We start from the raw sequence: 15,841 nt of genomic DNA, 5'->3' as shown, positions 1-15,841 counted from the left end.
AGAAGTGAATCCTTCAACTATTCACTAAATGTAAAACGAAATATGAGAGTTATCCTAAGAAGCCTAAACTTACCAATCATATCAACGGTATCGTCTTAACTGTGAAGACTGGACTTTAGAAAATTGAAAGAGGTTGTCTGGTCAGACGAAACCAAAATGAATAGAGTTGTTAGTTCAGATGATCGAAAATAGGTGTAGATCAGAACGATCAAGTCTATAACTGAACGAGAAGCACAGACAATTACGAAAATGATTATTACTGCATTTGGTGATTCCACCAAATACATCGCAAGTTCTTTATCACAAGCTTGGTGTGATGAAAAACATGCTGTGGCAATAATGTTTTTGTAAATAATTATTTAAAAAAAATGATTCTACCAAATAATAATAGCTTTCTGTTGACTTTTTTAAAAGCAAACTTCATAGATATCACAGGTTTACTTGTCTACTGTGTGGAAGCTACGCAAAATTTCAAACGCTCATAACTTCTGATAAGTGCATCTTTCGAAGAATTATTAATTAAATGATTATTCTTATTAAACGATTCTAAAATTTACTTTTTAATTCACGAGTAAATGAAATTTTGTAGAATGTAATGTTTACTCAATCTGAAAAATCTAAACATGAAACTGTATATATGCTGCAAACATATTCTTTATTTCAATTAGAAAACTTCCAATAATTAAATTTAATTTTTTAAATTCATCTTTATTAAACGATGTAATCACTGTTGTTCTGTTAGAAAGTTCATTTCTTCAGTCTGTTGTCAAACTACAAAAAAAATTGTATTTTAGAATAAATAATTTCAATAAAATTTAAAATTTAATTTCAATTACGATAAAAGATTATATAAATATCATAAGATGTAATTAAGTTATAACCTAAAATAAAATATTGTCAGTCAAATTTATGAATATTATCATAAAATTACTTACATTATCATTTGCATAATTATATAAATCATCATTTATGTCATTAATAGGTTCTTTGTTTAAAATATCTATCAATAACTGGCAGAATGGGAACAATTTTTTGTTTGTGGTTTTGTAACATTCGATCAAAGATATTGTCTAGAAATAACATTATAATAAGCAATTAAAATAAAATAATAGAATTTTTTTTAAATTTAAGTAATATAAACGGTCAATATAAAAATAATGCTTAAAATTATCAAAACAATTTATTATATTTTTATAATATATAGGCCTATATTAATTAACAAAACATTGCTTTCTTTATTTTTAATTTTTACATTATATCGATAATGAACAATGAATGTTCGTAATGAACAATTGAATGTCGACAGAACGACTGAAGACTAGAAAAACATCTACGGATAAACGAATTATTTATTGTATTCTGATTCACAAGCCTGTTAAATAACACTAGGTGTTAGGAAAAACTAAAATAAATATACAACAAATAAATTCAAAAACATGATATAAAAGTAAACAAATGAGCTAATAAGAAGTGAGACACAAATACAAATACTATTCAAGTGTAAGTGGCCTTCACGACTCTGAATCTGCCGACTCCAGATTCTTATTCTTGATTCTAATTGCGAATGAGGACTTCAAATAGTCATATTCTTGAAATTGTTTAGACATTTTATTAAAATAAAGCTAAGATTAATGACTTTCTGTGTGTTACAAGTGAAATTTTAATAGAATTGTCGATTTTGGAAACTTCGTGGTTAATCTTAGTTGAAAAAAGTAAGTTATCTATTGACGAAGCTGAACATCAGTTGTATATCGTGAATATTCCTCATAATATTTAGTTATTTTTAATACATTTTTATAAGGTAAATTAATTTTTTGTTTAAATAAAATATATATGCTGTATATATAATGCAAAAAGAAATAAAATATTAATTTATTATCAATACTTCAAGAAAATTTAATGAAGTAGCTTTTTCAAAGTATTTTTAAAATAACCAATAAATTAGCTGGTATGTTTTTTTAGAAATTGTAGTTTTATGCGTACAATAATTAGTATAATAGTCGTTGAAATAAATTTAATTATATTCTTTACCACTTTATTTATTTCTGTAAATTCTAAAAATATTAAAATGTATGAAATAATATTACCTTTGACTTTGAATAATATTTATCGCATTGACTTGTTTCCGGAGGAATCTAGAAAAGTTAATTTTCTATTAATTTCTGGTCATATGTCACAATACTATTTAAATCTTATTTGAATGTTTAAACATTATTAGCAAAATATTAATTATAATTTCTGCTACATTCTTGTATTTTTATATATTTTTTTTCTTTTTAGAAAGCATTTTGAATAAGTTAGGAAATGTGGAAACATTAGCTGTTTTGTCACTCCATATGGTAATAAGTTGATACACATTACATGAAACTAAGCGTTGTACTAAACATATGTAATACATATGTATTACATATGTATATATTATGTATATAGTGTACTTCTCTATTAATGTACTCGAAGAGTTATTGAGCTTTTCGTACTTTCAGTAATATACGAAAGAAGTGTTTAGAATCATCGACCATTTGTACGGAACCTCTTGACATTTTTTTCATTGAACAAATGAAATACGTTACATGTTTTATTATTAATAAAAAGTACTCTTAAATGTTTTATTTTCCATCAATAAAAATAGTAATAATTTACAGATATAGGAACCGCTACGAACTGCTAAATTTTTTCTGGACCCAGAAAAATTTCCAGCTTCGCTCTATCGATGTTGTGTTATGACGATGCTCGGCACTCTAAAGTGTTGTTGTGCCACTCCAGTATGAAGTCGAACCTTATTTGAACACCACTGGCTTCATCGTTCTAATTTCCAGTTAGATCGATCTCACAACAAAACTTCTTTATCTCGTTCTCTCTTTGTTTTACTTATTGTAACCATTTCTTTTGCACACCTGAAATCATTTTTTTTCATCTTTTCCTCCATTTCTTTTGACCTTGTTCTTTTCATTTTTATTATTCCAATATTCTAGTTGATTCCTATATTCATTATATCTACACGCTCATTTAATATAGTGTATTTTGAACATTTATATACTAAGTTTATATACTTACACCCGTTTCACTATTTATTTTCGTACGAAATTCTTCCAAAATTTCTCCATTCTAAGATTATAAATAATTAATTTTGTGAATATTTATTTCATTTTTAAACGATTTCGTAAAATACGTAAATAAACTTTACCTTTGTAAAATATTTAAATATTTGCACTTTACAATATTCATCTTTAAACATGCAGTCTATTATTGTCTGAAAAATATATAATAATAATTATTATTATTATACATTAAATCAATAATTATAATACTACATTAATATAGAAAAGTAAATACCGGCATAAACTCGGGTGATTCACATTTGTCTTTATTCTAAATAAACGGAGTTATTTATATATATTTTTTCGAATATATTAATAAATTATAACAAAAATAATTAATTTGTAAAGAATATTAATCAGTAAAATTCATTTTATACCTTGAAATAATCGCTTGATTTATTATTAAGAGCAGATTTGCAGCAACGTACATCGACTTTATGTACCTAGTTAATGAATTAATATTAATTAATAATAAATTTAAAGTTTTAACAGAAATTATATATATTATTTCGAAAACATTTTACCATTGATTCATTAATTTTCTTCATAATACAAGTATTGAAAGTGTCCATGCAGTGATGCTTATTTACACAATAAGGCACTAAAAATTTCATAAATTAAAATAAATAGCATTTCTATTATACAAAGTTTATGAAAAAAAATATATATATAAGGCTTTTAACATTTTAAGGCTTTATTTTTTCGTAATGTTTTTTTTTCTACATCTATACGTATTTATTTAAGACAGCTTAGAAACTACATCTGTACATAGGAACCGTTAGAATGAAAGTGACTCTTGTATAGATGGTATGACGTAACTATAGTTCATCTATCTCTCTTGTAAGGCGAGACTACCCCTATCAACACTTAACAGTCATAAACATTCTAATATAAATATCCTTGTTTTCTATAAGAATATGTCTTAATTGAAAAATTCAAGGGTTGATGTTCTCCACCAATTATTAGACATTTTATCTTTCATTATGGATTATCTCTCTAAATTTATTTTTCTGATATGAGAGTAACTGTTCTTATTTTATTGTTAATGTAGCAATTAATAAAAATTATAAACAGGTTTTTCAATTGTTTTGAGAGATGTTAAGAGCAAATTTTGCTTAGAAACGTTGCATACAGTGTCAAAATATTGTAGAATAAAAATATATATTCTAATGGTGTTTTTTTTTTAAATTTAAAACAAGAAAATTTACATTTCAGATTATTTTTAGGTATTATTAGTTTTAGATCAATTTCGGAATATTTTAAATAAGATAATCGTTATAATTTCACTTGGCAATGTCACTTGCGTGAGTGATTTTAGGAAATAATATAACAAAATGTGAGAAAACGAAATACTTTTGCATTATCTTTAAAAACAATAGTCCAATGCTGTTGAGGATGAACTTTAAGTAACACACTAAGCATAGAATACAAACTTTTTTTTAAAGTTACTTTGTAGGAAAGCCTAAATTGCCTATGCCTAAAATCTCTACTGATTAAAATTCGGTTATTTATATATATATTAGATACGTAAATACTATATTTTCTATTTTTCTAAGAAATACTTACATGATTTTTTTGTTTTACGAATGATATCACATATTACACCGTATAATTCATCGTCGTCATCTTTATCAGAACACATGGAGCATTCTTCTTGCTATGAAATTTACATTATTTGCAATTTTATTATGTTCAAAGATTAAAGTTAAAAATATACTTTATTTTATTTAAATTTAATTCAAAACAGTTGTTTGAGCTTGGCTTTTAGTAATACAAATAGATCTTACTTCAAATCGTTTTGCGTAATCTTCACAATCCTCTATACTGTTCGGTTGCTTTAAAAGTTTAAAATATAAAACATTTAACTAATATGTTTTAACTAAAATATAAAAATATTAATTGACTTTTATATAATTTAGTTATTAAATAAGAAGCATAAGAAAATAATTTGAAAATACTCAACTTACTCTAGCAGCAATTCTCAAATCTTTTTCCATTTTTGTGTAATTTTCTGTTCTCTAAATAAGTTTTAAAAATTTCAATACAGTTAAATACTTTTCAGTGTGATTCTCATTTACTAAATAATCAAACGATTCTAAATACATGCTTAATATAATAAGAAGAATACAAAAATTCGACAGGAAAATGCAGGTTTAAATCTATATTTATGGTCTTAATCTATAACATACACGAATCCTTCCCTCTCCAGGAAATAATACTAAATTTAAAAGTCTGATGGCATCTAACTGCACCCTTTTAGTGTGAGGCCCTAACATATACTGTAGTTTTTTTTTTTTTTAGCTTAAATGTAAATCTTACTCCCGAAAAACGATCAGATTTATTAATCTATATTTACAAATTCTTAGTTAATTCAATTGAATTCAATATTATAAATTGTTAAACTTATCACACTAACAATAAAATGCGAATTCATAATTAAAGATTATTTTACCTCTCTAAAGTAGTCTGTTAAAGTTTTTATACACTTTTTATCAATACCCAAGCAATCAACAACATCCTAAATTAAATAAATTTTTGAATAAATAATAATTTTTTCGTTATAAACTCATTCTTTATTGTCCATAATTCATCATTCATTAATGTTTCAGTCAAAATACTAATTAAATGAAAAGACTCCTAAAAATGTCAACTTGTAGAAGATAATAAATAGATCAAATCCTAACTGCTAATTTTTTGAACAGTTGACTTNAAAATAAATGAATTTTAGATATACTAACGGGCATTATTCTATCCGTCAGACAGTTCTTTTGCAACTAAATAAAAAAAAAACATATATATATATTATTCCTAATAAATACTTTTCAACTTTAAAAAAATTAATTCAATAAGCGTTAAAACATGTATAAATAATTATATACCTTTGTTAAAACATTACAAATAGTAAAGAATCGTCGCACGTTTTTTTAAAAGAAAATTTTTTGCTCGTTTTAAAGTATAATTTTAATTACAAAATGATGTTTAAACTATAATTTCTATCAAATTTTATTTATATATAAAGGACATTTATTTTGGATTTTACTATTTACTTTTATTACAGCGTATCAAATTCTTACCTACGTTTATAACATCAAAATTAAATTAATTAAGTATATTTAATAGATTTTTAACTTAGTTTAAAAATAGAATATTAGTAAAAAAAAATTACCTTTTCACGAAATTCATTGCCCACGAATGCTTGTCTACAACAGAACTTTTCTATTGTTTTTTCCTGAGAAATTCGATAAAATTTTAGCGAATTATATCGAATAATAATAATAATAATAAAATAACAATGATAAATAACTTACTCTTGTTTCACCAATTAAGTTTGTGATACAATTCTTGAACGTGGTCAAACATTCTTTTTCTTATATAATCAATGAAATAATTATTTAATTATATAAAAATATATGTAATAATAATATATTTGTTATTTTAATTAAACTATGAAGAAAATATATATAATTTTATTAAATTCTCTTTATAAAAACCAAAAAAAAAAAAAGTATTTTAAGATTTTGATTAAAATTGAATTTTACATTAAACTAATTACTAATTAGGAGTTACCATTTCCGTATATATCGTTAATACAGAGAAAAAAGGTTATGACGAAGAAGATGTTTAAGCATTTCATGTTCACTCCGAATAATGAATTTTTGGAATTAACACAGAACTCATATAACTTCCTTTTGTGTACATTAAACAGGTGCTGTGATTTTTATAATTACATCTACGCTTTGCTTTTCAAACGCATTATTGACAATATTAATGCATTCCTTGCAAAAAAATTTTTAATTAAAATTCAGAAATAAAACTACAGAATTTAATATTTAATGACTTTTTAAATGTTGTGTATTTTGAAACCGTGTCCTGCTTTATAATTGTGGCGTAGTAAACACTAGTATTGTGTTTTATTCCAAAGACACATGGTAAGTTTTCCATCAAATTCCTTTATTAGTTGAGTCCATACGGTACATTTTTTGTGCTCGTTTCGGGCTTTGCCTCTCTTCAGTCAACTAAAATACAATATATATCCTATATATATATTTTTTAACCTATTACAAGAGAATTTACATAAAACAATGAGTACATAAATGATATATAGACGTACACCTTTTGGTTACACTCTTACTGTATAATTTAAAAACATGTAAAATCTGCTTTAATCTTTTATAAATAAACTAGTATATATTACAAATTTTAAAAAAAAGGTTAAAATCTTCCTGAATCTTCCCTTTTAGGTAGATTTTGATACAATACAACTGTAAAAATTTTTTCTACCTCCTCCTCCCCCTCCCTTTTTGTCGTTTGCGCTGGTATCTCTAGTGTTGCCACGTATGACGTTCGCCATCTTGTGGTCTGATTTTTACTAAATTCCGTCTTGGAAGAATTATTTCTAGGAAAAATTGCTTTTCACAGAAAAAAATTTAAATTTTTAAATGTTATAAATATTTAATAATTTATTAAGTAAGGAATGTGTTTAATTGCATAAATTAGTATTTAAATCAGTAATCCTTTTAAACAGTTGATTATAGACGTAATTACTTTTTATAAATTTTACTTTTATTTATTTACTTATTCAAATAATAATCACGAAATATTTTAGTTTTATTTTTTTCCTTTTTATTTTCTCTTATTAATGAGAAGTTATTTAAGACTACAGGAATATAATGCCAAAAAGTAGTTATGTGTATGCAAATACTGTATTCTTTTATAAGTTAAGGTGCATACTTACACTATAGGTAGATAAAACAAAGTGAGTGAATATCAAGTTTTATCATTAAATCCTGTACGCAATCTTGAAATATAAAGCTTTTTTAAAACTGTATGCAGGATTAAATTATTTATACTTATTGATGCTTACTTGTAATAATAAACATTATTTAAATTTAAACCCCAATTTTCCTGAATTTTTATATTATGAAAATATTTTTAAAGTCAATTAAATTATAATCAAAAATCAATTAAAATTATATTTACAAATGCATAGTTCAGTTGTTAGCAAAAGCAAAGGTGTATTATTTAAACACAGCCGTTCCTCTTTATATAAGGAATTTTCCACATTCGTGACGTAAAAAATTTTGAAAAATTCATATAATTTTAAAACATTTCTTTTAATTAATTAAAAATAATTCTACTCTTTACCTGTCATTTTAATAGATAAAAATTATTTGATTTAAAAAAATTAACTTTATTTATTTATTTATAATTATAGAAAACCTCGCTTACATGACCACCTCTGAAATTCACCCTGTAAAACTGTATAAATTTTATTATAAATCAAACTTCTTGGTCCACCTCAATTAAGTGGCCAAGATTGGAATAACCTAAAGTGATATTAATTCCGGTTTACGTAGTCAACAGAATAGGGAAATTCAACTTTTCTAAGCTTAACGTATTGTTTAAAGAACTTTAAATTCAACGTACAATTATTTATTATGACATCATCACAATGCCAGGCTCAAACTAATATGGACAATGTCTCCGCCTTAAATTAGTAGTGGCTTGCTCCTATACATCAAACTTTTCCTTTTACAACAGAGTCGTGCTAGTCATCTATCTAACACCTTTCAGGGAAAATTTTTGAATTGAAATAACGTGATTTTCGGTTTGTATTGAATGTTCGTATATAGTTAATCGAGGCTTTCTGTCCCTACGGTTTCCATATCCGGTCTCGTCTTTAATCTATCTAACTCCGTTCTCAAAATTAAGGAAAGACAGACGGACGGATGAGTGAGGGAATTTATAGGTCCATAATTTTTCAACTTGCAGCCCAATGAGTGTTGTTGCTATATTTTGGAACTCTTTGCCTCCCACAGATGATATTTAAGTAAAATAATCTATATTTATACACCGAGCAAATTAAATTTATCTTTGAAATTTAGTAAATGAAAGATAATTATATATGTTTTTAATAATTTTACACAAAATTTGATTGTATTTTGTAAAAATATAACTATAAATCAGCGATGATCGGTCTATATTACCGATACTTTGCTTGCCACACTCAGCAATTAAAAGTAACAACGAGCCTGATGTAAACGCCAATTTAATTCTTAATACTTTTTCGACACTTTTTTGATTTCTATTTAATAATTTTTCCGAATTTTCCTGTTAAAATAAAATATTTAAATAAAACCTTTACTAACGTTTCATAAACATATTCGTTGCGTACTAAACAATTGTATTAATATTTGTATAATACAGAAGCCTAATGAAAACAGCTTGTATTCATTTTACGTGTACTCTGTTAATTAGTAATAAATAACTATGAGCCTGCTGGCCTTATGTTATAATTTCAGACTTGTCACACACACCTTTCTGATTTTTATTCATTAACGCGTGATATCCCAGAACACTTTTCGGCTTTTTTTTAATAGCCCTCTCATACAGGGTGTCCCAAATTAAACTTCACATTTTCCAGCTGGTTACAGCAAAAAATATTCATCAGAAAGTCATGAAATTTTGGAAATGCCTTAATAAAACATGGGAATTTTCCTAAAAAAAAAAAAAAAGTTAATTTCAAAAGTCACCACTAAAGGGCTGAAATCAAACTGAAATAGTGACACATTGAATTGCGAGATCCATGCAGTTTTTGGTTCTGTGTTATCTCAAAGACTTGATCTACCGTGATCCCATAACATCGCTGTCAGACCTAAAGGACAGCATACCACGCCATGTGAGTAACACTACAAGGCATACATTGCATACAATCATCGTTGAACCTGCTGTTTTACGCTTTTAGATGGTAGCAGACAATGGTGGCCATTATGTTTAGAACATGTTTTGTTCACAATCTGTCTAATGTCTAGTAGTTTTGTATAAAGTTATAATATACCCTCTAATGGTGGTTTTGGAACAAGCTTTTTTCCCCTCTAGAAAAAATTCCCATCATCTCATTAAGGAATTCCCAAACTTTCATGATTTTCTGATGAATTGTTTTTGCTATAGCCAGCTCGGAAATGTCAAGTTTAATATATTGAAATACAAATGCACTCTGTATTTCAATATTCTATTACTCAGTGTTAATGTTAACCTGTGTGAAAGTTTAAATTAGCCTACTGTTATATATATATTGCAAAGGATGTACAGCACAGAATTAAGTAAATTTTTTATATTATATATTTATTTATTTATTGTTTACTTTTATAATCAATATTAAACTTTTACAGAATTCAGTACTAGGCTTTAGTTTAGTATGTAGAATATTTCATAATCCCACCCAAATAACCACCTCACTTTTATGTGGCCAGAAATTGTATAGCCTGAAGGTAGCCACCTAAGTAAGATTTTACTGTAAATTAAATAAACTATAATTGTTAAAATAAAGCGCAGACTATCCATTTTATATTTCTATTCAATTGCTGTTAAATATAATTATTAATTTATTCCTTTTTTTCGAAAATTATAATGCTGACATTGAGTTTACGAGAACTTCAGTTTGAAAAGAATACAATATTAGAAATGTAAATTGCATTTTAAAAAGTCCAGCAATGAGTCGCTTAACTTTCCCGGCAACATTTAAAACTGCGTCTGGCGCCATCTGTTATCATATTTTATTTTTAAAACTTTTAATATTTTAAATTATTATAACGTGGCAATAAGCTTAATTTTGAGGGTAGGGATGTGTTTTATAAAAAATTATAAATGTTAATAATGAATAAAATCCTCATTGTATTCAGATGATAAACCAGGTGAAAAATAAAGATTGTTTTTTGTGAATAAGACCTCCTCTTTTTGCAGAAACAGAAACACCGATATAATAAGTCTTAATAATTTACCACGGTAAGTCTAAAGTAGACAATAATATAACAAAAATAGTATACAATAAGGACATAGAGGCAAATGAATTAATAAAGAGATAGGAAATTTATAAATATCTCTGTTAAATATTATGAACAAACTAGCTGCAAGGACCCGCTTCGCTGGGTTTTTATTTGTATGTAATATAGTTTTTTTTATATATATAAAAGACTGTTTTTCTAAATAATCTAGAATCTAGCTGCAAGGACCCGCTTCGCTGGGCAAAAAGTAGCGATAGTGAAGATTAAGATAATTACGTTATAGCTAATCTTACCCGTTTTCACAGAATGCAAGAATTAGGTCCCCCGTTTTCAGACTAATTAGAGAATTTTTACGTTTAGTCAAACGAACTATTTTCAACGTTTATGGAACGTTTACAATCGTTCTATAATCGAACCAATATTCGAATTTTATGTTCGAATTTAATTCGAACAAATTCGAACAAATTTGAACATTGTTCGAATTAAATTCGAACAAATTCAACAAATTCGAACAAAACATTCGAAATAGAAAGCCACTTTCAACTACTTTTAGCCTCATATCTCCCGCACCCTTATAGCTATCGAGACGCAACCACCCCTATGCACGAATGGAGATTTGGGGCTACCACCACATACAAACACCATTCACGTGCGATGTGTAGTTTTTGCGAAAAAGTGAAATATAGGGACATACATGTTCATTTATATATATATATATATATAGATTCATAACTGTTCTTAGATTCTATAAGGATACAAGAATACTGATATGAACTTGTTTACAAAAATAGAATTGGAGTATTTGAATGGTTTGATCAGATGCAACAATTGGGCGATCTCCCAAAGAAGAATTTATCCCGAAAGACTTTCTATGCAAATTTGGATGCTATTTTGGTGTTAGACACGTAAAGTAAACCCAAAAATCTTCCATTGATGAAGCGCAAACCCATGAACAACTACCAGTATTTAGTCGTTTTAAATAAGAAAATTAATTTAAAACTAATGCTAATTTGCAAAAAAAAACCGTTTTCATCCGGTTGCTTCATTCAAAAAAAAAAAAAAAACAAATTCTTTATGCAATTCAAAAAGAAATACAAAATATTTCTATGTATTTCGTAGCCTTTTCACTCACTCGGCTGAAATTTTTGAAATTTAATAACCATCCTTAAACAAAATTAGTAGTTTTATCCATTATTTTTAAACCTGATTTTGTTGTCGAGCAAGGCCTGAAGACGAGTAACGACGTTATGAAGCGCACGAAACAGCATTCCTCAAGGTGTCATTGATGCATCCCATTGTTTAGAGTCTTTTAGCATTGCCAATGATATTGGGCGATCTCTGTAAACCCTATACTTCAGATAGCCCCGTAACCAAAAATTGCAGGGCATCAGGTCTCTGATCATCTAAGTGGCATTCATGCTGAAAGTGACTCGATTCTCTCCAAATAACAATTGTTTCACAGGAAAAGCAACATGGGGTGGTACTCCATCTGGTATGAATATCACAACATTCAAAGCTTGCCTTTCCTCCATGTTAGCATAACGCTGACCAGTGATACTGACCATTTCAAAAGCAGAAATCTACGTGACGTCTTATGATTCCAATTAATGATAAAAATGTTTTAATTATTATGTTATTTTTCTATAATTTATATTTTATAAAAGTGGGTTATGAAAAATGTGAAAAATTAAACAGTAATTAATTTGCTATGTGAAGTAAAAAATGAATTTTTCCCCCTAAAACATATCAATCATTATTCTGAGAACACATTTTACGTGCTAACAATATGTTTTTTATAATATTTATTCATTGTAAGTTAAAATAATTTGTAAAGTAAAACACTGGCTGTAATTTAATATATCGTAATATCATATAGGCTACGTTTTTATTTCAGTCGAATAAAATTGATAATTTGTAATGAAACGTATTGTGAGGAATTAATAAATGTTGTGTCTAATTTATTATTTAAACTTAATTCAACTGTTTAATAGTCATTGTGAAATTATTATTAAATAATCAAAATTTTATAAATTTCAAGAAAAATTTATTAGCATTTAAAATTCTACATTATTTTTTTAATATTTCATATTTAAATTTATTTTATAATTGAAAGAAGCGTATTTAATCGAATATATAAAGTTTTATTTCCAAATCATCACTCCAGCATACCTGAAAGAAATATTAAAATATTAATTCAATCTTTTATAATTATTTCAATTTCAAATTTCATAAAACTAAAATTCTGTCTTATTTTATAAACGTTTAGTAGATAGGAATTCAATTAAAGTATAATTTGTATAGAAAAATACAAGAAAATTCTCTACTATTATCATTATATAATGCTTATATATCTGTAAGTAATGCCTTAATTATCTGCTATATATATATATTTAAGAATTATAATATCGCAATAATTTGTAAAATAAATTTGAAATTATAATTTGCTGTGATCGTATTCATAATGATAAATTCCGCGTCATAATAGCTTAACGTCTCTCTCCCTAAAGTGTTGCTAGTCATTCTAATGGGCTATATTTCCGTGCTATATTTCCGTATAATGGACTATATTAGTGTTGCTAGTCATTCTAATGGGCTATATATATGTATATTTTATATACATATATATTGAACATACACTAAGTAAATGGCTGAAATTTCAATGTACAAATGATATTTAAATATAAGCACCATGAAGAACGTAAACACTATTCATCTCTAAGTGCTTGTATAAAGATGTATATACTTTGAGCAGGTGTAAATGTAGGGGACCAAGGATACGTACTCCATATTGTTTTTCGGAGAACATACACCTATAGTTTCCACTCAAACGTCTTTACAGTCGACCCCCTATAACACTGTTGATAATTCCGTTTTATATGAATTCCATGTTGTACGAGTCACTTAGATTTTACAAATACGTGAGCTGTTCACAGCCCGGCACACGTATTTGTAAAATCTAAGTGACTCGTACAACATGGAATTCATATAAAACGGAATTATTAACAGCGTTATAGGGGGTCGACTGTATATAACTTAGCTTTATAACTTTAAAATTAGTAATTTGTTCAAATAGGCCTAGAGATTACATCTTTAAGAATGAAATACCAATAGAATTATTTGTGTTATGGCGCATATTTCATCATTTTTTAAGCCACTGACTCTGATAAAATTTCTGCTTAAATATTAAAAATATCTACAAAGATTACTTACCGAAAAGAAATCAAAACATGGTTCAGAATTTATTATTTAATATTTCTGTAGTCACGTCACAGAAATAATTTAAATTAGGATCTTTGTTGTATTCACATTCTTTAACGTATCGTTTCTGATATAAAAATAAAATTTATTTAGTGATTAAATAACAAAAATTTTCTTCAAATGCTAAAATGGCTACCTGAATTTGCTTGAAATTAATTCCACATTCTTTTTTAGAATTTGGTTTCTATAAATTAAAATTTTGAAATGTATTAATATATTAAGGCCATAGTTCATTTAATTTACATTCATATTTAGTCCCAATGCAATTATATAAATGTAAATACTGTATATATGATTGCTGTAATTAGTCTAGAGAATGTCACATGATAACAGGACGCCATTTTCTGGTCAAATGCTAGATATATGTCATTTAATTCTTTATAGATTTAATTATAAAGCTAGTAATTAGACAGATTTCTTAATGTTTAATTCTGTGGAACATCGTGTTGTCAATACAACATTAAATTATGTTTTGTGTTTTATCGTATTTAACTATAAAATACTAAATTATTTAATTTCAAAGTTCTTTTTAACAAATTCTTTAAAATACTTACTCCAACAGTTTTGCTAATTTTCTTAGTGAATTTATCCACAGTGTATTTTGTCTGCAATACAAATGTATTTTAATTTCAATATATTTGCATTATATTAAATAATTTACGTAATATTTATTGTTAACATGTTATTATATGAGTAAGAACTTTCACGTTCTAAGAGTCCATTTGTGACAAAAATATATTTTATAAATAAACTCGTAGAACTAACAAATTATTTTAAAAAAATTAATATTAAACTTTTTTTTATCTTAGAATATAATATAATCTTTATATTTAAACCAAAATTATAAATTTAATCCCATTAATTTCAATGTATTATATTGTTTTCCTTCCAGTCCTAATGATATAAATTATATATGTTTAACATACATATAGACTACATATAATTAATATTTAATTTTAATAACACAAAAACACTGATAATAATAATAAGTAATATGCTAAAGTTATTTCATAAATATTTAAAAACAAATAATTAATTAATAATAGATTGACAGAGATAAATTTCAAATAAAATACACTAAATTTATACTGAAAATCTTTCAAAATTATCCTAATAAGTAAGTGTATTAAGTTTATAATTTATTTTGTATACTAGTACTTTCTATGTATTAACAGGACTTATTATACTGGAAAATTATGGATGCAGATACCTGTTAATACATAGAAAGTACTAGTATACAAAATAAATTATAAATAGATAAAAAAAAGGACAAAAAGGCATAATAATTAAGTGTATTAAGTATTTATGGTTAAAATCCTGTTATAAAGGCAAAATATTTAATACATTAAACTAGAGAAATTTAAGGAGTTTTTATAAAATTTAACAAAGTAAAATTTTAAAATATATTATTACCTGTAAATACGTATCTATAAGAGGTTTATTACAATATTTCACTTCCTTCTGACAACCTTCCAAGATCTATAAAATATAATTAAACTAGATATACAAAAGAATAATTTTGTATATACAGTATTAAAAATAATGAACGTGTAATTAAAATTAGCAATAGCATATTTAAAATCTAAAATAATAAATAATTCAAATATTATAGATATGAATATTTACTGGCTGATACATGTGCTGCAAACAATCTTTTTTATTCTGCAAATAACAGAAATATACTTATATAAATATTATAAT

General features: G+C 25.8%; 2 protein-coding genes across 2 annotated transcripts in view; both read right to left on the bottom strand.

The window, feature by feature from the left end:
- Positions 1-635: 635 nt before the first annotated feature.
- On the bottom strand, positions 636-6,732 carry LOC111636258. The gene is made up of 16 exons (XM_023381467.1): positions 6,666-6,732; positions 6,407-6,465; positions 6,265-6,327; positions 5,837-5,872; positions 5,551-5,616; positions 5,066-5,116; positions 4,886-4,933; positions 4,665-4,755; positions 3,623-3,699; positions 3,476-3,541; positions 3,334-3,369; positions 3,185-3,250; positions 3,055-3,105; positions 2,088-2,135; positions 936-1,070; positions 636-771 (listed from the first exon to the last, which is right to left on the bottom strand). The coding sequence occupies exons 1-16, from the start codon at positions 6,730-6,732 to the stop codon at positions 748-750; spliced, it is 984 nt and encodes a 327-aa protein (XP_023237235.1). The 3' UTR covers positions 636-747.
- A 9,065-nt stretch (positions 6,733-15,797) lies between these two features.
- The window catches only part of LOC111636247, a 7,255-nt gene continuing 7,211 nt past the window's right edge, over positions 15,798-15,841 (bottom strand). The window contains exon 10 of the mRNA XM_023381457.1: positions 15,798-15,802. Coding sequence (XP_023237225.1) covers positions 15,798-15,802 — 5 coding nt within the window. The remainder of the gene's footprint in view (positions 15,803-15,841) is intronic.

Source organism: Centruroides sculpturatus, unplaced genomic scaffold, assembly GCF_000671375.1.
Source record: "Centruroides sculpturatus isolate CEXI.00-Female unplaced genomic scaffold, Cexi_2.0 scaffold912, whole genome shotgun sequence".
Taxonomy (NCBI): Eukaryota; Metazoa; Arthropoda; class Arachnida; order Scorpiones; family Buthidae; genus Centruroides; species Centruroides sculpturatus.
The sequence above is the reverse complement of the archived record's forward strand: the minus strand, read 5'-3'. Positions and strand labels throughout refer to the sequence as shown.